The 24,389-nt window shown below is 42.3% G+C and overlaps 1 protein-coding gene across 3 annotated transcripts in view; it reads right to left on the bottom strand.

The window, feature by feature from the left end:
- The window catches only part of kcnq5a (potassium voltage-gated channel, KQT-like subfamily, member 5a), a 110,559-nt gene extending 89,049 nt beyond the window's left edge, over positions 1 to 21,510 (bottom strand). For all 3 annotated transcript variants that reach the window (XM_020481748.2, XM_031823528.1, XM_020481749.2), the window contains exon 1: positions 20,884 to 21,510. In XM_020481748.2, the coding sequence (XP_020337337.1) occupies positions 20,884 to 21,221 (338 nt within the window). In that variant the 5' untranslated portion in view covers positions 21,222 to 21,510. The remainder of the gene's footprint in view (positions 1 to 20,883) is intronic.
- Between the last annotated feature and the right edge of the window lie 2,879 nt (positions 21,511 to 24,389).

Here is a 24,389-nt window from a genome sequence, read left to right as displayed (position 1 = left end):
TTGGTTACTAGTAGCAACGTCCACCTTTGGGAGAACTGATCTGTGGGGTCGCTTACACACCACACACACCTCACCTCACCGCACGGAAGGCTGTTCTAAACCAGAAGGACGCTGAATAAACACACACATTAAACACAAACACACACACAAATACACCACATTGTAGTGTACCACATGCAGTAGGCACACTCTCGCCATCACATTAGTGAGACTGTAAGGTAGTATGTGTACATGTGAACGTTCTTCTTAGACTTCCGACATAAGTCCAATAAAGGGGATGTTTCCCAGCTGATAAAGTCACACGCAGGGCTGTAAATAAAAAAACAGATAGAAGCACCAGATGAAATTTAGGAGCACCAGATAGATAAAGCCTATATTGGGTCTATCTGAATTCTAGCTACTTTCGAAGCAGATGTTGTGCCCTAGAAGCACACGTGTAACACTGCAAATACATTTGTTTATTATAACAGCTTTCATTTTGGTACAATCACCTGTCATTGAAATTACAAAGTCATTTGTGGAATATTGCGTTTCTACATTGTGTAAAAGCACTATTTTGCTTTTGTACATTGCTTTCGTAATATCGTACATTGTCTCTTTAGAAGCGTCAGGTTTGTGATGACAACATGCATTCATTGCTATGATCATTGATCTCCTGGAGAAGATATCCTTGTTCCATTCTTTCTGTGCCCCCAAATGTTTGGATATACTGGTAAAGTATATCCAGGAGTACACTACAAAGCAGAATCACTGAGTTAGCCAGTTAACTTTGATAAACAACTATACATAACTGTTGATTTTCTGGTTCATTAGGAAAGTTATACTTAGATATTTGTTTTTGGTTGTTGAGTCAATTAGTCCATGCCCATTTCATGCTTATCTTCTGAAAAAATAACCAGTTTCAGAATATTCTGTGAAGTTAGCTAGCTAAGTCATTGATCTTGATTGTAGTATACCCGTCTGGTTGTTAACTAGCAAAGCCCTGAGGTAACACGACTGTACAAAGTGTAAACAAATGGTTAACAACACGCAAGTAGTTTCAGAACGGCCCACGACATGGTTTATGAACATAAAATGTCATCCCGGTAATATGGGCCGGATCTTTTGACATAGTTGGTCTAGAATATATCTGTTTTCACTGTAGTAATGGTGGAACCATGACGCTAACAAGCCTGTATTTGTTTGTTTCTCTAGGGCACTCGGAAACAACGGTACAGCGAACCCTTATCATTGCATCAATTATTATCTGGGAGATTTTTTTTCATAGTTGCACAGTGCTCCCAAAATAAAATTCCTGGTCGCACTTTACAAATTGGTAGCACTTTACAGCCCTGGTCACGGTAGCACTTTACAGCCCTGGTCACGTGACAGCGTTCAAGTGTCTATCTATATGAACTCTGAACACAGGCCTGATACAGCAGCCTTGGGAAGAGTCCCTGACAGGAATGGAATCCATGCAGGATTCACAGTTTCTGATGGCTCTGCCCATTGGGCACACACTGGTTGGATGTTAATTTGACGTCATTTCAATGAAATTACGTTGAACCAACGTGGAAAGACATTGAATTCACGTCTGTGCCAGTGGGTAGTGACAAATGGAAAATAGATCGATTTCATTAAGCTACTAACACAAGTGCAAAGATTCTAAGACTTTATAAGAAAAACTAATGTGTTGAAAATCCCAAATTGTTTGCATAGTCAACTTACACAACAGCTCTGACACACACACTTACCCCACCAGACATGCCACCAGGGGTCTTTTCACAGTCCCCAAATCCAGAACAAATTCAAGAAAGCATACAGTATTATATAGAGCCAATATTGCATGGAACTCTGAGCTGTTCTTGTTTGTTAATGTTCTTTATGATGTCATGTTTCATGTTTTGTGTGGACCCCAGGCTGAGTAGCTGCTGCTTTTGCAACAGCTAATGGGGATCCTAATAAAATACCAAATACCAAATTGCAAAAGAACGGTTAGTGGCAGACAAAACCACAACAAAGAGCCATCTTTAAACCTTAATAACGCAACATGCGCTCATGATTCAAGTTTGCTCTTGATTCACAGCAGCTTGAAAAACAGAGTGTGGACTGGGAAATGATTTAAATATTTAATTTAACCAAATGTTTGCAAGACAAACAGTCTTAATGTGATTTCAATGCGTATTTCATCGAGACAGGAGACATACAGAGGGAGGGAAGAATGTCTGGACGATCATCAGAGGCCGGCTCCCGCAGAGGAGGAGAGGAGCGAGGGATGATGTGGTGAGATGGAGGCTGAAATTCCATTTCACTTAACCTCAACAACTTTTCATCAAAGACTACGTGTGCCTTGTTCACTTGTGCTGCCAACGAATCACTGATGAGCAAACCGTAGTAGTTGAGCAAGCCCCAATGACAAAGGCACAATATGCATCACTGATGAGCAAACCGTAGTAGTTGAGCAAGCCCCAATGACAAAGGCACAATATGCATCACTGATGAGCAAACCGTAGTAGTTGAGCAAGCCCCAATGACAAAGGCACAATATGCATCACTGATGAGCAAACCGTAGTAGTTGAGCAAGCCCCAATGACAAAGGCACAATATGCATCACTGATGAGCAAACCGTAGTAGTTGAGCAAGCCCCAATGACAAAGGCACAATATGCATCACTGATGAGCAAACCGTAGTAGTTGAGCAAGCCCCAATGACAAAGGCACAATATGCATCACTGATGAGCAAACCGTAGTAGTTGAGCAAGCCCCAATGACAAAGGCACAATATGCATCACTGATGAGCAAACCGTAGTAGTTGAGCAAGCCCCAATGACAAAGGCACAATATGCATCACTGATGAGCAAACCATAGTAGTTGAGCAAGCCCCAATGACAAAGGCACAATATGCATCACTGATGAGCAAACCGTAGTAGTTGAGCAAGCCCCAATGACAAAGGCACAATATGCATCACTGATGAGCAAACCGTAGTAGTTGAGCAAGCCCCAATGACAAAGGCACAATATGCATCACTGATGAGCAAACCGTAGTAGTTGAGCAAGCCCCAATGACAAAGGCACAATATGCATCACTGATGAGCAAACCGTAGTAGTTGAGCAAGCCCCAATGACAAAGGCACAATATGCATCACTGATGAGCAAACCGTAGTAGTTGAGCAAGCCCCAATGACAAAGGCACAATATGCATCACTGATGAGCAAACCGTAGTAGTTGAGCAAGCCCCAATGATAAAGGCACAATATGCATCACTGATGAGCAAACCGTAGTAGTTGAGCAAGCCCCAATGACAAAGGCACAATATGCATCACTGATGAGCAAACCGTAGTAGTTGAGCAAGCCCCAATGACAAAGGCACAATATGCATCACTGATGAGCAAACCGTAGTAGTTGAGCAAGCCCCAATGACAAAGGCACAATATGCATCACTGATGAGCAAACCGTAGTAGTTGAGCAAGCCCCAATGACAAAGGCACAATATGCATCACTGATGAGCAAACCGTAGTAGTTGAGCAAGCCCCAATGACAAAGGCACAATATGCATCGCTGTGAGAAAGATAAAAGACATAGATGAGGAAAACGCCAACCTGACTACTGTCTCCCTCTTCTCCTCTTTCTGTCATATTTTTTTCTCCATACATCTTCCTCCCATAATACCTTTCTTCCCCTCACCCTCATAACTCCCTTACTTTCTCTCCTTCTCCCTCAATCTCTCTCTCTCTCTCTCTTTCTTTCTTTCTGTCTTCCACTCTTTTTACTTTCCTTCCCCCTCTCCCTCCCTCTCGCTCTCTCCTCCTGCCTGTGTCAGGTTGGCTGGGGAGTAGCAGTGATACTCGGCAGGTACCTAACCACCCATTACACTCCCAGGCAGGTTGCTAGACACATGGCAACAAGGTCCACCCTCCTCAGGCCAGGGCATGAGAGGTCACTTCCTGCTAGGCCAGGGGTCACGTCAGCAGGTCACCTGGAAGGGTTTTCTAGCAAACTATGTGACCAGCTTAGGAAGCAGATAAATGATCCTCAAAGGAGAAATGGGGGGAAAAAGAGAGATAGAGAGAGAGAGAGAGAGAGAGAGAGAGAGAGAGAATAGAGAGAGAGAGAGAGAGAGAGAGAGAAGACAGGGATGGATATATAAACTCAGCAAAAAAAGAAATGTCCCTTTTTCAGGACCCTGTCTTTCAAAGATAAATCGTAAAAATCCAAATAACTTCACAGATCTTCCTTGTAAAGAGTTTAATAAACACTGTTTCCCATGTTTGTTCAATGAACCATAAACAATTAATGAACATGCACCTGTGGAACGGTCGTTAAGACACTAACAGCTTACAGACGGTAGGCAATTAAGGTCACAGTTATGAAAACTTAGGACACTAAAGAGGCCTTTCTACTGACTCTGAAAAACACCAAAAGAAAGAAAGATGCCCAGGGTCCCTGCTCATCTGGGTGAATGTGCCTTAGGAATGCTGCAAGGAGGCATGAGGACTGCAGATGTGGCCAGGGCAATAAATTGCAATGTCCGGAGACAGGACGGACAGCTGATCGTCCTCGCAGTGGCAGACCATGTGTAATAACACCTGCACAGGATTGGTACATCTAAACATCACACCTGCGGGACAGGTACAGGATGGCAACAACAACTGCCCGGGTTACACCAGGAACGCACAATCCCTCCATCAGTTCTCAGACTGTCCACAAAAGGCTGAGAGAGGCTGGACTGAGGGCTTGTAGGCCTGTTGTAAGGCAGGTCCTCACCAGACATCACCAGTAACAACGTCGCCTATGGGCACAAACCCACTGTCGCTGGACCAGACAGGACTGGCAAAAATGTGCTCTTCACTGACGAGTCGCGGTTTTGTCTCACCAGGGGAGATGGTCGGATTCGTGTTTATCGTTGAAAGAATGAGCATTACACCGAGGCCTGTACTCTGGAGCATGATCGATTTGAAGGTGAAGGGTCTGTCATGGTCTGGGGCGGTGTGTCACAGCATCATCGGACTGACCTTGTTGTCATTGCAGGCACTCTCAACGCTGTGCGTTACAGGGAAGACATCCTCCTCCCTCATGTAGTACCATTTCTGCAGGCTCATCCTGACACGACCCTCCAGCATGACAATGCCAGCAGCCATACCGCTTGCAGGTGCCTTGGTGGAAGAGTGGGGTAACATCTTACAGCAAGAACTGGCAAATCTGGTGCAGTCCATGAGGAGGAGATGCACTGCAGTACTTAATGCAGCTGGTGGCCACACCAGATACTGACTGTTACTTTTGAACCCCCCTTTGTTCAGGGACACATTATTCCATTTATATTAGTCACATCTGTGGAACTTGTTCAGTTTATGTCTCAGTTGTTGAATCAGTTGTTGAATCTTGTTATGTTCATACAAATATTTACACATGTTAAGTTTGCTGAAAATACTCACAGTTGACAGTGAGAGGACGATAATTTTTTGCTGAGCTTTATATATATATATATATATATATATATATATATATATATATATATAGAGAGAGAGAGAGAGAGAGAGAGAGAGAGAGAGGAATATGGAGAAACAAAGGGGAGAGGAAAAGTGAATAATGAAAGATAGAGAGATATAATCATTATGTGGAGAAAGGGCGGGAGAATGAAAGAGAGGGGAGAGAGAAGATAGAGAGAAATTGAGAAACAAACAGAGAGAGAGAGTGGTCAGGGCAATGAATTTCTCATTTCCAGGACGAATCATCGATGCTAGCTGCCCATGGGCATAGTTTGGTTTTTTGGTATTTTATTAGAAACCCCATTAGCTGTTGTAAAAGCAGCAGCTACTGGTCCTGGGGTCCACACAAAACATGCCTGGACACTGTCAGCTATTTTATCACAGTGAAAAAGCACAGTACTTCACCCTAAGCCCTTGCCTGTCTGTCCCACTGTGAAGAAAATGTATTTGTGTTTGGAGAAAAGCATGTAAGTGTGGGGGAGGTGAGAGAGCCCTGCTTGAATCAGGAAGGCTGTCAGGAAAATATCAGGATGACTAACTAACGCAGCAGCAAGGCACACAAACACACATACACACAAACTCCCCTGCCCTCAATTACAATCTCTTGAATCAGTGGAACTCCCTTATGCTGACATACAATCAGAGCGTTAGGCTGAGTGATGGGCTGAGGGCAGGGGGGTATTCCTGCATGGTGAGATCTGACAGAGTGATTGCTCCAGTGTTGCTGGGCAAGGGAGTCCTGGGTAGCTCAACCCCAACCGCGATGCATTTTGTGTGGGCAGAGAGCACTCAGAGTGGTCTGTCTCTATCAATCAGCTTCACAGTCGACTGGGGGAACTGGCATCTCTCTTGAGGGTTTAGTGTATGACTAATAGGCACACACACAGATCCACTAACACATTCTCAGCACAGTGATTTCAAGAACCTTTGTTTACACACACATTGCCACAGAAAACCATCCAGTCACACACTGAAACACACATGGGTGGATAGGGAGGCGTATAATGCGAACGTCAAAGGTTACAAATTAAAATCTCACTTTAGCATTTCATCAAATTAGCAACTGTCAACTACTTACTACTTTTTAGCATCTTTGCAACTACTTAGCATGTTAACCCCTAACCCTAACTTTAACCCTTTTAGCTAGCCCTTCCCCTAACCCTAACCTTAACCCTTTAACTTAACTTCTAAATGTAACAGTAACCTTCACCATTTAAGTTGAGTTCTAAACTTAACCCTAACTTTAACCCTTTAACTTAACTTCTAAACTTAACCCTAACCATAACCATTTCACTTAACTTCTAAACTTAACCCTAACCTTAACCATTTGACTTAACTTCTAACCTTAACCCTTTAACTTAACTTCTAAACTTAACCTTAACCTTAACCCTAACCCTGACCCATTAAAGATCTTTTTCCATTCAATGGTGTATCCCATATGACTGTGGGCTACACTAGTTCATATAGCAGACAAGATTTGCTTAAAATTCCGTGGCATTATTTTATAGTTTGAAGAATGCAATTGAACAAAGCTGAATAAAATAGAAATGATACTTTCCTCAAACGATTTGAGGGAGTGAACACGTGCAGCTATTCTGTGTTGAGGGGTTAACAAAGAAACAGGTCCTCCTATATGCTTCATTTAGAGTTATTTATATAACTTTAGTTGTGATACAAATGTTAGGCTATGTGTTTAGATTTTTAATACATTCTAAGGCTGCATGATGAGACTATTGAGGATTTGAAAAAAGTTGCATGAAAGGCATGAGCTCTGCTTTGTTTTTAGCGCAGGCTTTTTCACACTTCATTGGTCACAATTTGACGAGCACTGTATAATGCCTGGAATTGCCTGGCTGCATCCCCTTTGTGTGGCCGTAATGCCCCTTTTAGAAATCCATGTATTTTGCGGCCAGTGGCCGTTGAGCCCTTGTGCTGAATATAATAATTATAATTCCCTTCTCCAAGCTGCGTGCCAAAGCACCTCTCACTCACATGGCTCTCCATCACATGATTGGGTCTTTCTCACAGGCTACAAGTGAAGACATACACATGGGGGACGCAACTGCGCGCGTCCTTATCCAATTCCGAGGTGCATTTTGAAGATATTGAAAGAACTGTCCACATTTACTTTTGATCAGCCAACAACATGAATAGGCCTACTGAACAGCAAAAGCACTAGCCTATTTCAATCTACTATCCCCCATAGTATAAAAGTCAGTGGTGGGCCGTCAGGGCCAGCAAGGCCTTCTCTGCTGGCCTAAACATCATCAGAATATAATTAAAAAATATATATATTTTCCCACAAATATTTATTAAATTATTCCCCAGAGTAAGAGTTATACTCTTCAGTGTTACACAGGAGCCAGCTAGCAGGCGTAGTGCGTGCACGTCTTTTGATTGGATTACCAATATTGAGATGCAGAACCTCAGAACTAGGAAACTGATTTTGATAAACAAATTAATTTGCGTACTACGAAGCTGTTTTTTCAACCCACAATGTCGGAAGGAGGAGAAGATATCGATTTGGTCGAGGATATAATTATAACGCCATTCTCAAGACTAACTTTTCAAGAAAAGTTAGACATTGTAAGGAGAGGTCGCCCGACGCCGACGCTACAAAGCCTGTCACAGGCGGGAAAGGGGTTTGTTCGCCACTTTCAAAGTTCCAACTACGAGCACTATCAATGGCTCACAGGCTCCGAGAAGCACTGCAAACTGTACTGCTGGGAATGCCTATTATTTGCAAGTGATCAATTTGGTGTTTGGAGCCACACTGGCTTTGCAAACTTGAGTTGTCTAACCAAGGCAGCAACGAGACACCAAAGTACGGCTGAGCACTTACAAGCAATGGTGCTTTTGAAAACTTTTGGGGACACCCGAGTGGATCTAAATGTATAATGTCTAGAGCCATGGCATCATAATGATGTTAATAAGAGGTGGATTAATTCGGGTAGGACTGTGTAGGACCTCACTGAAAGCCCAGGCCCCAGGCCCACGGCACGCCACTGATAAAAGTTTAACTATTCTATTTCTGTGTGAGAAATAAATAATACAAACAATCTGGGACAGTTGTGGGATGCAATAGATCCCAAATGAATACAACCACTAGCATCAAAAAACCTGTTTTAAGCAATGGGCCTGACGCAACAGATGAGAACGTTTAGCTTAAAATGTTGATCAACTATTAGGCTATTTCTTCACATTATAGGGCAGCAATGCGCACACAGCAGTCGGCTATAATCCTTGAATGTTCCATTAGCAGGAAAACATAATTCTCAAAAGTGACCACAAATGTGATTATGCATGTAATGCTTTTATTATAAAGGTGCATTTTAATGTTGAAAATGATCTTCCCCAAACTTGAAACTCACGCTCTACGTACAGTGCCTTGCGAAAGTATTCGCCCCCCTTGAACTTTGTGACCTTTTGCAACATTTCAGGCTTCAAACATAAAGATATAAAACTGTATTTTTTTGTGAAGAATCAACAACAATCATGAAGTGGAACGACATTTATTGGATATTTCAAACTTTTTTAACAAATCAAAAACTGAAAAATTGGGCGTGCAAAATTATTCAGCCCCCTTAAGTTAATACTTTGTAGCGCCACCTTTTGCTGCGATTACAGCTGTAAGTCACTTGGGGTGTGTCTCTATCAGTTTTGCACATCGAGAGACTGAAATTTTTTCCCATTCCTCCTTGCAAAACAGCTCGAGCTCAGTGAGGTTGGATGGAGAGCATTTGTGAACAGCAGTTTTCAGTTCTTTCTACAGATTCCCGATTTGGATTCAGGTCTGGACTTTGACTTGGCCATTCTAACACCTGGATATGTTTATTTTTGAACCATTCCATTGTAGATTTTGCTTTATGTTTATGTTTTTTCATTGTCTTGTTGGAAGACAAATCTCCGTCCCAGTCTCAGGTCTTTTGCAGACTCCATCAGGTTTTCTTCCAGAATGGTCCTGTATTTGGCTCCATCCATCTTCCCATCAATTTGAACCATCTTCCCTGTCCCTGCTGAAGAAAAGCAGGCCCAAACCATGATGCTGCCACCACCATGTTTGACAGTGGGGATGGTGTGTTCAGGGTGATGAGCTGTGTTGCTTTTACGCCAAACATAACGTTTTGCATTGTTGCCAAAAAGTTCAATTTTGGTTTCATCTGACCAGAGCACCTTCTTCCACATGTTTGGTGTGTCTCCCAGGTGGCTTGTGGCAAACTTTAAATGACACTTTTTATGGATATCTTTAAGAAATGGCTTTCTTCTTGCCACTCTTCCATAAAGGCCAGATTTGTGCAATATACGACTGATTGTTGTCCTATGGACAGAGTCTCCCACCTCAGCTGTAGATCTATGCAGTTCATCCAGAGTGATCATGGGCCTCTTGGCTGCATCTCTGATCAGTCTTCTCCTTGTATGAGCTGAAAGTTTAGAGGGACGGCCAGGTCTTGGTAGATTTGCAGTGGTCTGATACTCCTTCCATTTCAATATTATCGCTTGCACAGTGCTCCTTGGGATGTTTAAAGCTTGGGAAATCGTTTTGTATCCAAATCCGGCTTTAAACTTCTTCACAACAGTATCTCGGACCTGCCTGGTGTGTTCCTTGTTCTTCATGATGCTCTCTGCGCTTTTAACGGACCTCTGAGACTATCACAGTGCAGGTGCATTTATACGGAGACTTGATTACACACAGGTGGATTGTATTTATCATCATTAGTCATTTAGGTCAACATTGGATCATTCAGAGATCCTCACTGAACTTCTGGAGAGAGTTTGCTGCACTGAAAGTAAAGGGGCTGAATAATTTTGCACGCCCAATTTTTCAGTTTTTGATTTGTCAAAAAGGTTTGAAATATCCAATAAATGTCGTTCCACTTCATGATTGTGTCCCACTTGTTGTTGATTCTTCACAAAAAAATACAGTTTTATATCTTTATGTTTGAAGCCTGAAATGTGGCAAAAGGTCGCAAAGTTCAAGGGGGCCGAATACTTTCGCAAGGCACTGTAGGTATGCCAGTTAGGCTCTACACCCGTTGTAAACTGGATTCATGTGCTTTATTGTAAGAAATTATTTGGACACTTTAGTTTTGATACAGACCTTACCAAAACATATATAGACCTATTGTCACGCCCTGACCTTAGAGCTTTTTATGTCTCTATTTTGGTTTGGTCGGGGTGTGATTTGAGTGGGCATTCTATGTTCCTTTTTCTTTGGTTTTATATTTCTATGTTTTTGGCCGGGTATGGTTCTCAATCAGGGACAGCTGTCTATCTTTGTCTCTGATTGGAAACCATACTTATAGGTAGCTTTTTCCCACAGGGTTTTTGTGGGTAGTTAATTTCGGTTTAGTGTTTTGCACCTTTCAGGACTGTTTCCCTTTGTTATTCGGTTATTAGTGTTCAGTTTTAATAAAGTAAGCATGAACACTTACCACGCTGCACTTTGATCCGATGATTCCTCATCTTCCGACGACGAATATCGTTACACCTATGGGCTAGGCTGCATGCTGTGTGAGACTATAAGACTATGAAAAAGTTGCAAGTGATAGGCTAATATTTTTACCCTATGACACTATTCTTGATTTAGTGATATGAGATGTGTCAAGGGAGAAGGGGTGCTTTCATTGGGGTGTGGGTCTCTGTGGATGCATGCATTAGGGTTGGTGTATAAGGAGATAACCATCTCTCTCTTCCTCACAGGCACCAGGCTCTCTCCCCTTCCTTCTCTACCATCTACCTCTCTCTCTTTCTGGGCGCAGATGAAAGAAAAAGCTCAGCGGGGATGTGGCGACTGGGTTGTGTCACAGAGCCTAGTGAAGGATCAAACAGTGTCTCGTTCATCTAATGCCTCTCTGTCCATTCTTCATAATCTCACTGGAATACACAGTGACACACTGTTGATGTGCCTCTTCCTCTCTCTGTCCATTCATAATCTCACTGGAATACACAGTGACACACTGTTGATGTGCCTCTTCCTCTCTCTCTCTCTCTCTCTCTCTCTCTCTCTCTCTCTCTCTCTCTCTCTCTCTCTCTCTCTCTCTCTCTCTCTCTCATCCTTTCTCCCTCCCTCCCTCCCTCCCTCCCTCCCTCTCTCTCTCTCTCTCTCTCTCTCTCTCTCTCTCTCTCTCTCTCTCTCATCCTCCCTCCCTCCATCCCTCCCTCTCTCTCTCTCTCTCTCTCTCTCTCTCTCTCTCCCTCCCTCCCTCCCTCCCTCCCTCCCTCCCTCCCTCCCTCCCTCCTCTCTCTCTCTCATCCTTTCTCCCTCCCTCCCTCCCTCCCTCCCTCCCTCCCTCCCTCCCTCCCTCTCTCTCTCTCTCATCCTTTCTCCCTCCCTCCCTCCCTCCCTCCCTCCCTCCCTCCCTCCCTCCCTCTCTCTCTCTCTCATCCTTTCTCCCTCCCTCCCTCTCTCCCTCCCTCGCTATCACTCTCGATTCAATGTACAGTACCAGTAAAACGTTTGGACCCACCTACATTACAACCACTAGCATCAAAGCCAATAAAGTAGATAATAGTAAAAAATAAAGAAAACCCTGGAATGAGTAGGTGTGTCCAAAACGTTTGACTGGTACTGTAATTCAAAGGGCTTTTGGGAAACAAATGTTTACATTGCCAAAGCAAGTTAAATAGATAATAAACAAAAGTGAAATAAACAATCAAAATGAACAGTAAGCATTACTCTCACAAAAGTCTCAAAGGAATAGAGACATGTAAAATGTTATATAATGTCTATGTACAGTGTTAAAACCTCCTATCTGTCTGAATTATTTTGCCTACTTTGTTCATAGGGTACCTGCCAACACACAATGTGCCTTTTAAAAGTGAAACAAAACACTGGGTGTTTTATGTGTATATGGGTTGTGTTTAGTTGACTGTGAGGCAGTCAACAGTGACACAAAATGGTGTAAAAATCTAACTGAGTTACAATGTAAATAAGGTTAGTTCTAAAGTAATGTTAATGCAGCTAATGTCAGAGTACCAACCAGATGAGTTGATGTGTTACCTGTCAATGCACTGCAGAGTCTCTTGAATCAATTGTGCTGACGCACTTAGCTAAGCATCTGAGCAACACAATTCAGTTATCATTTCTGCGTAAGCGTCCCGTTTACACATACACAAACATTTACTAAGTACAAACTGGCTCTTCATCACAATCACACACACACAAACACACACATTAAGTCTGTGGAAACTTACTTTGGTTCCTAGGCTAGCACATGATGCAAATTGGTGGTTCTGTCCCGGCTCTGAAAATCTGATTACCCAAACACACAGCAGTACATTTTTGGATCGTAATGCCATTATTGATTCAATAATGGAGGACTATTTGGCAAGTGTAGGGCCTGGTATTTATCAGATTCATGCTAGAGTTGTCGGATCAGAAACGCAGATATCAACGACTCAGGGAAATCCACACAGACTTAGTGAGGGGAGAGTGGGGTTGGGGGGACTAAGGCTGATAGAAGTTGATAGAAGAAGTTGCTAATAGAATCGGATCTAAGGTCAGTTTTATGATGCAGAAGGTACAGTTGAAGTCAGAAGTTTACATACACCTTAGCCAAATAGATTTATACACAGTTTATCACAATTCCTGACATTTAATCCAAGTAAAAAATCCCTGTCTTAGGTCAGGTAGGCTCACCACTATATTTTAAGAATGTGAAATGTCAGAATAATAGTAGAGAGAATGATTTATTTCAGGTTTTATTTCTTTCATCACATTCCCAGTGGGTCAGAAGTTTACATACACTCAATTAGTATTTGGTGGCATTGCCTTAAATTGTTTAACTTGGGTCAAACTTTTCGGGTAGCCCACAATAAGTTCGGTGTATTTTGGCCCATTCCTCCTGGCAGAGCTTGTGTAACTGAGTCAGGTTTGTGGGCCTCCTTGCTCGCACACGCTTTTTCAGTTCTGCCCACAAATGTTCTATGGGATTGAGGTCAGAGCTTTGTGATGGCCACTCCAATACCTTGACTTTGTTGTCCTTAAGCCATTTTGCCACAACTTTGGAAGTACGCTTGGGGTCATTGTTCATTTGGAAGACCCATTTACGACCAAGCTTTAACTTCCTGACTGATGTCTTGAGATGTTGCTTCAATATATCCACATAATTTTCCTACCTTATGATGCTATCTATTTTGTGAAGTGCACCAGTCCCTCCTGCAGCAAAGCACCCCCATAACATGATGCTGCCACCCCCGAGCTTCACGGTTGGGATGGTGTTCTTCGGCTTGCAAGCCTCCCCCTTTTTCCTCCAAACATAACGATGGTCATTATGGCCAAACAATTCTATTTTTGTTTCAACAGACCAGAGGACATTTTTCCAAAAAGTACGATCTTTGTCCCCATGTTCAGTTGCAAACCGTAGTCTGGATTTTTTTATGGGGGTTTTGGAGCAGTGGCTTCTTCCTTGCTGAGCGGCCTTTCAGGTTATGTCGATATAGGACTTGTTTTTACTGTGGATGTAGATACTTTTGTACCTGTTTCCTCCAGCATCTTCACAAGGTCCTTTGCTATTGTTCTGGGATTGATTTGCACTTTTCGCACCAAAGTACATTCATCTCTAGGAGACCGAATGCGTCTCCTTCCTGCGTGGTCCCATGGTGTTTATACTTGCGTACTATTGTTTGTTCAGATGAATGTGGTACCTTCAGGCCTTTGGACATTGCTCCTAAGGATGAACCAGACTTGTGGAGGTCCACAATTTTTTTTCTGAGGTCTTGGCTGATTTCTTTTTATTTTCCCATGTTGTCAAGCAAATAGGCACTAAGTTTGAAGGTAGGTCTTGAAATACATCCACAGGTACACCTCCAATTGACTCAAATGATGTCAATTAGCCTTTCAGAAGCTTCTAAAACCATGACATCATTTTCTGGAATTTTCCAAGCTGTTCAAAGGCACAGTCAACTTAGTGTATGTAAACTTCTGACCCACTGGAACTGTGATACAGTGAATTATAAGTGAAACAATCTGTCTGTAAACAATTGTTGGAAAAATTACTTGTGTCATGCACAAAGTGGATGTCCTAACCGACTTGCCAAAACTATAGTTTGTTAACAAAAAATGTGTGGAGTGGTTGAAAAATGAGTTTTAATGACTCCAACCTAAGTGTATGCAAACTTCCGACTTCAACTGTATATCTATAGGCAACTTGTTTCCAGAGTAAGTTAAGCACTCACAAGCTCATCACATACTCTATCTACAGGACCAGACCCAGCCAGCCTCCTACCTGTTCCCCCATCGCTCTCTCTCTCTTTCTCTGTAAGACATACCTACAAGGATCACACACCAGTAATCCTGAGCTAAGTTCATTGGAGACATTCAAAGGGAGAGAAGTGGTCAGCCCACACACACACACACACACACACACAAACACACACACACACACACACACACACACAGTCCCCAGTTTCACATATATATCAATACACACAGGCATAGGCAGCTTCCCATACACACACCTACGCAGAGAGTAAAATGACCTCCCACACATACACAAACAGCAGGGATTTATAAAATAACACACAAAAAAACATCTGTGCCTGAGCTCAGGTTGGATATCACTGCAGCACTTTGATAAATGTAAAAATAGCAGTGGAGACATTTCTTTTACATGTGCATTTAGATATATTTATCTAGACTATAATGGGAAAATGTGCTTTCGGGGGTTAAATCCTTCCGAGAGATGTTCCGGTGTGTGTGTGTGTGTGTGTGTGTGTGTGTGTGTGTGTGTGTGTGTGTGTGTGTGTGTGTGTGTGTGTGTGTGTGTGTGTGTGTGTGTGTGTGTGTGCGTGTGCGTGCGTGCGTGTGCGTGCGTGTGCGTGCGTGTGTGTGTGTGGTCTTTAACCTACAGCGCAGCACTAACTGAATGAGTTCACTCGGGGGCAAAATAAAAACATCCGCTGGAGTTAGCACACCACTGTGACTTATTGAAATGACCAATGAAAAATCCATTCGCTTTGAAGGGAGCCACCGGACTGAACCTCAATGGAATTAAAGCACACGCATTTATATAACTTGATCTCAAAGTGGCAATAAAAATAAACACAGACTCTATTCTTCTCTACTGTGGTCTCTCATCAACTACAAAGCAAATGATCTGAGGGCAAAGTGTTTTATTTGCGATATTTGAAGTCATTACAATTGGGTACTCTTATTACTTAAAATAGTACCTTATTATTCATTGTGAAACCAGACACTTGTCTACTGTCTATTTTCCCCAACCTCAAGGACAAGACACTATCATGAGAGGAAGGAAGCAGCACAGGGCCCCTAGAGTTAAATTAGTGTTAAGTGCCTTCTATTAGGGGAAAACAGCAGTAGAAAACACTTGATATTCTGCATCAGCAACCCTACAGTTTTTAGTTCATATCCCACAAGATCTGGGATTCAAACCTGAAACCCCCTGAGACCAGGGTCCGACTCTAACCTCAAACCTCAACCATTATCCATCCATCATTCCTCTGGGAGTTCATGGCCTCTTAGCTGGTTTTTAGTGTGTACTAGCTTTTACCAGTGCTGCAATTCAGACACTAGCCCAGCGCATTTTTTAGCTCTTTACACTTTTGAAATGACTTGATTGACTTCAGTCTTTATTGTTAAAGCCAAAAGCTATAATAACCTCAACCTCACACAGTCAATAAGAGAAAGAGGCATAGAACTAAATTAGACGGGAAGTTTATTGCGCTAGCAACAAGACTGCGGATTTACAATAAAAAAACATTAAGTGAGTGTTTTGGGCATTTTCCTGCTATAGAATAGATTCACTATGTGCATGTCATGACCATGATTGATTATTTACATTATTCATATTGTGTGCTGTGTTTTGGATTACTTCTTATTTACTTATTTGAGTGATTTCCTTTACTCTGAATCGGTTAACCCCTTTACAATGTTTGTCTCATTGTGTGAATGAGTGTGTAAATTAGGAACCTGAGCCTATTTGATTCTCAGACTTATGGGCTCCTGAGTGGCACAGCGGTCTAAGGCACTGCATCTCAGTGCTTGAGATGTCACTACAGGCACCCTGGTTCAAATCCAGGCTGTATTACAACCGGCTGTGATTGCGCAGGATTGTCCGGTGTGGGCCGTCATTTGTTCTTAACTGACTTCCCTAGTTAAATAAAGGTTACAAAAATATGCAGTTTGTAGGTGAAAACTATTTCTAAGATGCATCCTTTTAGTTTTTCAGAACTCACTTCACTCGCGCAAAGGAGGGAGGCTTGTGGTGCTAGCACATGTGTACATCAAATACAACGTTGGAACAACAATTAAGAAGTCCTAATAATTCTAAAGATTTCTCAGAAAACTAGGTGCTTTAATCTGTATATGCTTACAGTACTTCGATTACGATCTTACTCAGATTAAGATAAACAAAGTGAGGTGTTTCCATGACTAATGCCATACACAGCCTACTTCCATAATCACTTGAATATCGAATTATTATTGTGCATGTAAAAGTACTCAATGTTTTGCAGATTGAAGCCAGAAGAGGACAGCTACGTCTAGGGAGAGGGGAACAGGATGAGTGTGACCGTGCTCGGAAACAGCGTGTGAGTGCTTACCAATGGTTTCCAGTATGATGATGTTTCTGATTAAGCTTTCTCCCCAGCTCTCCAGACATGGTCGGGAACCCAGGAACGCTAACGCCAAGATTATGAATTTGCCATTACAACAATGGACTTCAGTGTGCGTGTGATGTGAGTGTGTACGTGCCTGTCTTTGTCTTTGTGTTATTGTAAACCCCTTTTAAAAATAAACAAGGAGAAAATAATATTAAAGAATCGTAAACTGACTCTCTATCTCCTGCCTGTGTCTGTGTTATTGGGATCCTAAAGAACCTTTGTTTTTGACGCAAGCATGACACAACAATTTCCGTAAAAACAAACAAATGGATGGCTATGTGTTTGTATGTGTTCAGTAAGTATTTGCACTTATTATATGTATGGTCCATCTCTTGTGGTGCATTGTGGATCTGCGTTGTGGTCAGGGTAGCTACAGATTGTACACCAGATAATGTGATTGAACGAAAGATAGCTGGTGTCCATTACTGGGCGTTACAGGGAAGCCCCATACAAACTGGAGCATTAGATTTTTTTAACTAACCTGTTCTTGGCAATACTTTATTTGTTCTCGATTCAGTAAAAAAAAAGTATCTTACAAATGTATTTGTCCAGTTGCAGGTGGTTCTACAAAAAAACAGCAAACACTCAAAGATATTAAATCCAGGTGTTGCATCGAGTGAGATATGCCTCTTGCATATGTATAGATCTTTGTTTTGGTCGCACTGTGGCCGTGGACTCGTTTTCTGAGAAATACTAGATGTTCCCTGCAAAGATGGCGTGGAACCTCCTTGTGCTATACAAAACATGGGGCTTTCCTGTAACGTCCAGTAATGGACACCAAAAATCTTTGGTTATATCACATTATCTGGCGTACAATCTGTTGCTTTGGTTAGGGAAGATGTAAGGACTTAACCCCGGTGACCCTGCTGTCCCGCATGAACAAATAAAACTTCATCATCCTGCTTCACAGCCCATCTGTGTCCGCCATCTTACCCAACCTGACAGCTCAATTTCCTACTTCACACTCCACACCATGGCCATTGGGTAAGATGGCGGACACAGATGGGCTGTGAAGCAGGATGATGAAGTTTTATTTGTAGTCTTAAGAGACTGTTAAAACTTCTACTAATACATGATTCAGCAAAAAATGTGTGTTAGTAGACTGTTTAACTTCTATTAATACAAATGTCAGCACAAATGTGTGTTTTTTATTTCACTAGGCAAGTCAGTTAAGAACACATTTTTATTTACAATGACAGCTTAGGAACAGTGCCTTGTTCAGGGGCAGAAAGACAGATTTTTGTCAGCTCAGGGATTTGATCGTGCAACCTTTCGGTTACAAGTCCAACGCTCTAACCACTAGGCTACCTGCCGCCCCGTGTGTGTGTGTGTGTGTGTGTGTGTGTGTGTGTGTGTGTGTGTGTGTGTGTGTGTGCACGTGTGTATGTGCGCACGCGTGTGTGTGTGCGCGCGCATGTTTGTGTGCGCGCATGTGTGTGTGCGCGCGCGTGTGTGTGCGTGCGTGCGTATGTGTGTGTCACAGCAAGACATCAGGCCAGCTTAATTTAGTTCTCTCTAAATGTCATCTTAAATAATTGAAAGCATATATGCGCATTTATGTGGGTGCAATGTATTTTTGTGTTTCGCATCCCATGTTGAGAAATTTGATCTCTAACTTTGACTGAAGGAGTCAGATAACAGAAAGTAGAACACTCTATACAATAGTTCACCTGACACAAGACTGAATCCAAACATTACACTGTTGATTTGATGTGCATTTTACATTTACTGTAGTTTTCGCCATATTTCTTGATAACAAAATCTGAAAATACTCTGGATACATTCAGTAACATGATTGGACTACTCCTGGAAAATGTGGTGTAAGTGCAGCATGAGAAAAACTAACTGGTGTCTCCAAGTGGACACACACCTCTCCAAAGTGTGCACAGTTTCAATGCACTTTTATAGCTATAAGGTACTTTAGCTCTCCTAGCTGTGCTGTTGAGGAACTAGAGGAAGCACACTTGTAGTTGTTAAGTTTGCAACACAACCCTGCGTCCCTGCCATCACACAATTACTGTTGTTGTTTATGCAATCCAAAAAAAGGTCCATTATATATCGCAGTGTGGGTCAGGAGGGCATGATTTGAAAGCTTGTTCTATTGCGAACATGACTAGCCAAGTTATAATGTACGATCTTACAGTGTTAGTCTTTCACAAGGCAATTCAGAGAAACAGACCGTCATTTTGGTGCACATAGAGAGGGGTCATGAGTGCATTCAGGTGCGTTTGAAGAGACACATTTTCTTCACAATTAATAACATACATAGAGTCCTTCTGTTCAGAACAACCCAGGGTATGACGACTTGTCGTCTTGTAAATGTACATCAAACATAGTGATCGTAGACGTTGACACTGTATATGGACCCACGGGTGTTTGGCTTGCTTGTATGACATCAGAGCTGTATTTATTATAATCCTCATCTTTCAAAACACATCGAGTCATCTTAATTTACAGCATTTCCCTCACTCAGACAACAAAACATGTGCTAAAGTTGCCCAATTACCCGGAGGGATGGGGGCAACTTCTTGTCTAGCAATAGCAAGTTGCTCAAGTTTAGAACGGCTGTCAGTCAAAACCCATACAGCGCTGTGAAGCACAGAGCCAGAGCTCGGACGTCATGTATAACATGTTACTGTACAGCCACTACGTTCCAACGTAGGTGCTTATTAGTGCCCAAATATGCCATTTTCAACCCAAAAATGGGTTATACATAGAACTTTTAGGGGTGCGATATATGAAGCAAGCAATAGAAACCTTTTTGGTTCTATCCAGAGACTTATTTTCTACAACAGCAGCATCCAGCTGTTACAATGAAACAATTCAGAAAAGGCACTTGGACACACACACACAAACACACACACCAATATTATTTATAGGGTGCATATTGTTCATTGTGGATTTTTTTTGGTAAAGATTCTTTAAAGAACCATGCTTATAAGGGTCTAAATGGAACGTTAATTGTGCTATAAAGAGCCTTTTCCTACGGTTCTATAAAGAACCATTAAAAAAAGGTTCTATATAGCCCCAACAAAGTGTTCCGCAATGGTTACAACCCTTTTTGGGGCTATATAAAACCCTTGTTATGGTTCTTTATATAATCTTTATGGAGAATGGATCTATAAAGAACCTTTCTAACTCTTAAATGTTATTTTTGGAACTATACAGGCGGTTTTATTTAAGTTTAATAGACATATTATATTGTTTTATGAACGTGTTTATTAACAAGTTGAAGTTGAATCAAGTGTGTTAACTCTGGAATGACAGAGGGTCCCTGAGGAGAGCATTGGGAACTACTGACTCAGTCAAACTTTCTCAATTGACACAAGGCCATATGTGAGTCTGTCACAAGACACCATCACTGTCCATAGTCATATATAACATGTAATATAGCATTATACAACAGATTAGATCAACTGGGATGACACTCTCACACATGCTTGCACAAAAAGAGCTGTGAACAAACAATGCTCCAAAATATTACATATGAGCTGCTGCCCCTAAATATTAATTATCACTTAAAGTGGGCTTTTTTTATTGAGCGTAAAGAACCAGTGAGGAGCTCAACGTGTCAGTATGGTTCCACATAGAACCATCACCCTTCCCTTGAGAAAGCCACTTTTTTTGTGTAGACTTACTTCACTTGCACAAAACCTCTAATCATTGTCTTTCCCCCTCTGTAGCTCAGTGCGCTAGAAGAATTCCCAGCAACAGGTGACTGATGAAGTAGCCTACCATTAAATTACTGTTTAAATCTGTTTACACGAGGTCTACATGATAACAGGTCGTATACTCACACGAAGGCGTGGTAGATGAACGCCCATGCCCTGGGTCTCTCCAGTACATTATAGAGGTAATTCTGGAGACGACGGTAGTGCGCGTTTCTGCGCCCGCTCTGCGCGCTGTAGATGAGCGGCTTCCCGAGCAAACTCAACCGGGCGCCCTTTCTCCTCTCCGCGCCCCCTGCACCTGCCGCGCCTGGCGAAAGCATCCCGTCTCCGACTCGAACAGCGTTGTTCATCATCCTCCGTCCAGACTCCACATCTTTCAACCTATAGTTCTGAGCCCGACGCCCTGGAGAGGTTTTCATCCAGAGCCCAGAATTGGCTTCATCGCCACTGTGGTTGCGGGGCATGGCATCACCAACACCGGCTGGGGATGTGCAGTAACCACGGGGACGTGCACATAGAGTATAAAAGAGTTTGCACAAAGAGGTCTCTTGGAAAAGCAAACTAAGGTGTAGGAAAGAAAACCATACTGCTATATTGATGAATTAATGTAAATAACTATAATTAACACTAGGCTATTTTATGCTGTCATCTACTGGGGTTCGGTGCGGTAAGTAAAATTCTGGTGTTTGGAGACTTCTGTGCTCACGGCGCTTTGGGCATCTGCGTGAGACGCGGGAAGAGCGGGGTTATGAAGGAGTGTCAACGTTTCCTGGACAGATATTTGGCGAGGGGAGGGAATCACCCGACACTCACTCACTCATCCTTCCTCCCACCCTCCCTCTCTTTCTCTTTCTCTCCCCTCTTTCTCTATTTCACTGACTTCGTAATATCCACGCGGCTCAGGATTTGCACAGACAGACAACCACCTCGATGTTTCTGAACCCGGTTCAATCTTGCCTTCCAAAGTGGCGCTTAGTTTGGCTCTTCAGTGCGCGCGTCTTCAATCACAGCACAGCAGTTGTGTAGAATATTGATTCACTCAAGTATGTGGAATTAGAGAACAGCAACAAGCCCATGGCTACCGGGGAATTGATGTGAGGCTTCAACATAACAGGGGACAGGCACGTGTGGTGCTGAGGGAAGCCTATTCAGAATGAGTTAATAATCTGTATTCTGAAATGCTGCCTCAATATAATACATTTTTCAAACACCTGAAACAGCTTTTTCCTGCAATCTAGACAGACCCATTATAAGTATTCTTTTTTTCTGCATATCTAAGCACACATCTTGAGTTGTCTGTATCCTCCTGACTGGTGGCTCTTTTTTTTAGAGAAACAAAATATGCTTCTCTGCATAGGAGAAAAATCTGGTTAAAAGTTTGAAAGGAATGTGAGTCTTATTAAGTAGGACTACGTTTAGTTATCACTTGCTTTTCTAAAGTGTGGTACCTTGCCATCAGGCATGCCAGTTAAGATGGTCATAGTAGTAATATTAGGGCTACAGAGAAAAAACTGAGGACAAATGTGACGGGGCACTTTCCCCTTTGCCCGCTATGGGCATGATGCCTCTGCCAGTAATCTTATCCAAAATATCAACGGGCACCCGTGGATTGGGCTTCAATTAAGCAAGGGATAATCAACAAGGGGCTATGCATTCTATGGAAAATAATCAACAAGGTGGAAGGTGTGTTCCACCACTCGCTAGCGGAGACACATTCCCATAATTATATAAAATGTTGCATCATGTTTAAAAGTACAACTAAAATAAGAACAGAACATTTTATGAGTTTTTAGTCAATATGACATGCTTAAACGATCAAATTGAAATATTTGTTTTTCATTTATTGTATTATCATCCAAATATCCGTTTTAAATCCTAACAATATTATTAATTTAACTCAATTTCTTTGCTCCCCTCTCTCCCTCCCCTACGCTTCCATTTTAATGATGGTGAACACAAATAAGATTAGTTCATTCAGAACAAAACAAAGTTTATATTACATCACACATAACTTGTGTCAAAAGAAGAGGACATACACCTTGGGTAGGTCCAGTTCAGCACTGTCCTCCTTCCTACTCAATGTATCCCAGATTATCGGACTCTCTTGTAGGCTGAATATGGGCAATGAGATTCATCCGTACCCAAAGTTATTTGGTTGGATTTCCTTCTTCGTTTGTTTTCGTTTCAAATATGACTATCTGTCCTCATTTCTCGTTTATGTACATTTATTTGATAGTTTTGCGTTTAAGGCTGCAGGTCACACGCTCCTCAAAACGCAATTCATAGGCAACAGCGATTCTCTGCCCACGTGATCTCAAGTGAAACACTTTATATTCTAGACTATTAAGCCTACACAGCAGAATAAATTATATCCACACATTCAAATACAGTGACATCCTTATGAGAGGATATAAAACACCAGATTAATAAATAGAGTGGATTTGAGAGGAGACTTGGCTAGAGGAGCACAGCAAGTGACTGTGTGTGTGTGTGTGTGTGTGTGTGTGTGTGTGTGTGTGTGTTAGTGTGTGAGCATACATGCATTTGCTGTGTTTATGTCAGATGAGGGAGCTTTATGGACAGGGTGTCTACGAAGATAATGTCTTTCAGGAGTTACTAAGTTACTAGTAGGCCATTACCGAGCCATATCCCCTGCCTCTCTCAGCAGGGCAGAAGCCATCCTGTTCTCTAATATCAGTAAGACCGCAAGCATCTGTGAAACTACTTCAGAAGGGCAATTTGCACAGCATAAGAACCATACTCTCTACATCACTGTTGCGACTGTACCTCTCATTCGGGAGCAGTCCTAGCGGGACCACTAACTGTCCTTTTAGTATTCTGAATCTGCTATCTGTGCCATAACAAAAGTACCCCATCTAGTGGTGACAAGTTGACATCACAAGAAGTCTGGGTTGTCAGTTTACTTGCATGCTTATCATAGCATGAAACTAAGTCCACATTTCACTTTTGCTCTACTGTTACAATAGTCAATATAATCATGGATGCATTCAAAGGGTAAGAGTGATAAAGAAGTCTTTAGAAATGATTAATTAAATGGGTAAATCCACTCATGAAGCAGCAATGGAGGTCATTAAACTTGCATGTTAGCCTGCAGGTCTCCCTTCAAAGCAGCTAATCTAAGCATGCACACATACATGAACTCCTCTCAATTGTCAGTCATATGGCCTTGTGGGATCTATCAGCAACTCATCTCCTTTTATTCTGTTTCATAAAACCAATGGTTCTACAAAATGAATTCGATGATGCACCAGTTTGGAAAAACTGCTAGTAGAAATCATTCAACCATTGGGCATAACACAGCATATGGGGAGTTTAACAGAGAGAGAGAGTGAAAAGGGAATAGAGCGAAAGATAGAGAGAGCAAATGTACTACAGACAGTGGGAGGAGAGATAGATAGGGAGATAGAGCGAGACCGAGACCAGTGAGAGACCAGTTTGGTTCATGGAATGTTTAGGCCTCTCTTCGTCATGTGCCATATTTTTTCGGAGCTGCCGGAGCATGGCACAGCCATGAGGCAGAGCATGAGGCCAGACAAACTCCCCCATAATGTGTGCCATTAAAATACTGAGGAGATCACATGGCTATCGGGATCAAGGCAGGGCCCCATGAG

Source organism: Oncorhynchus kisutch, linkage group LG4 (genome assembly GCF_002021735.2).
Source record: "Oncorhynchus kisutch isolate 150728-3 linkage group LG4, Okis_V2, whole genome shotgun sequence".
Lineage (NCBI taxonomy): Eukaryota > Metazoa > Chordata > Actinopteri > Salmoniformes > Salmonidae > Oncorhynchus > Oncorhynchus kisutch.
Note: the sequence above shows the minus strand (reverse complement) of the source record. Positions and strands in the feature narration are given on the sequence as shown.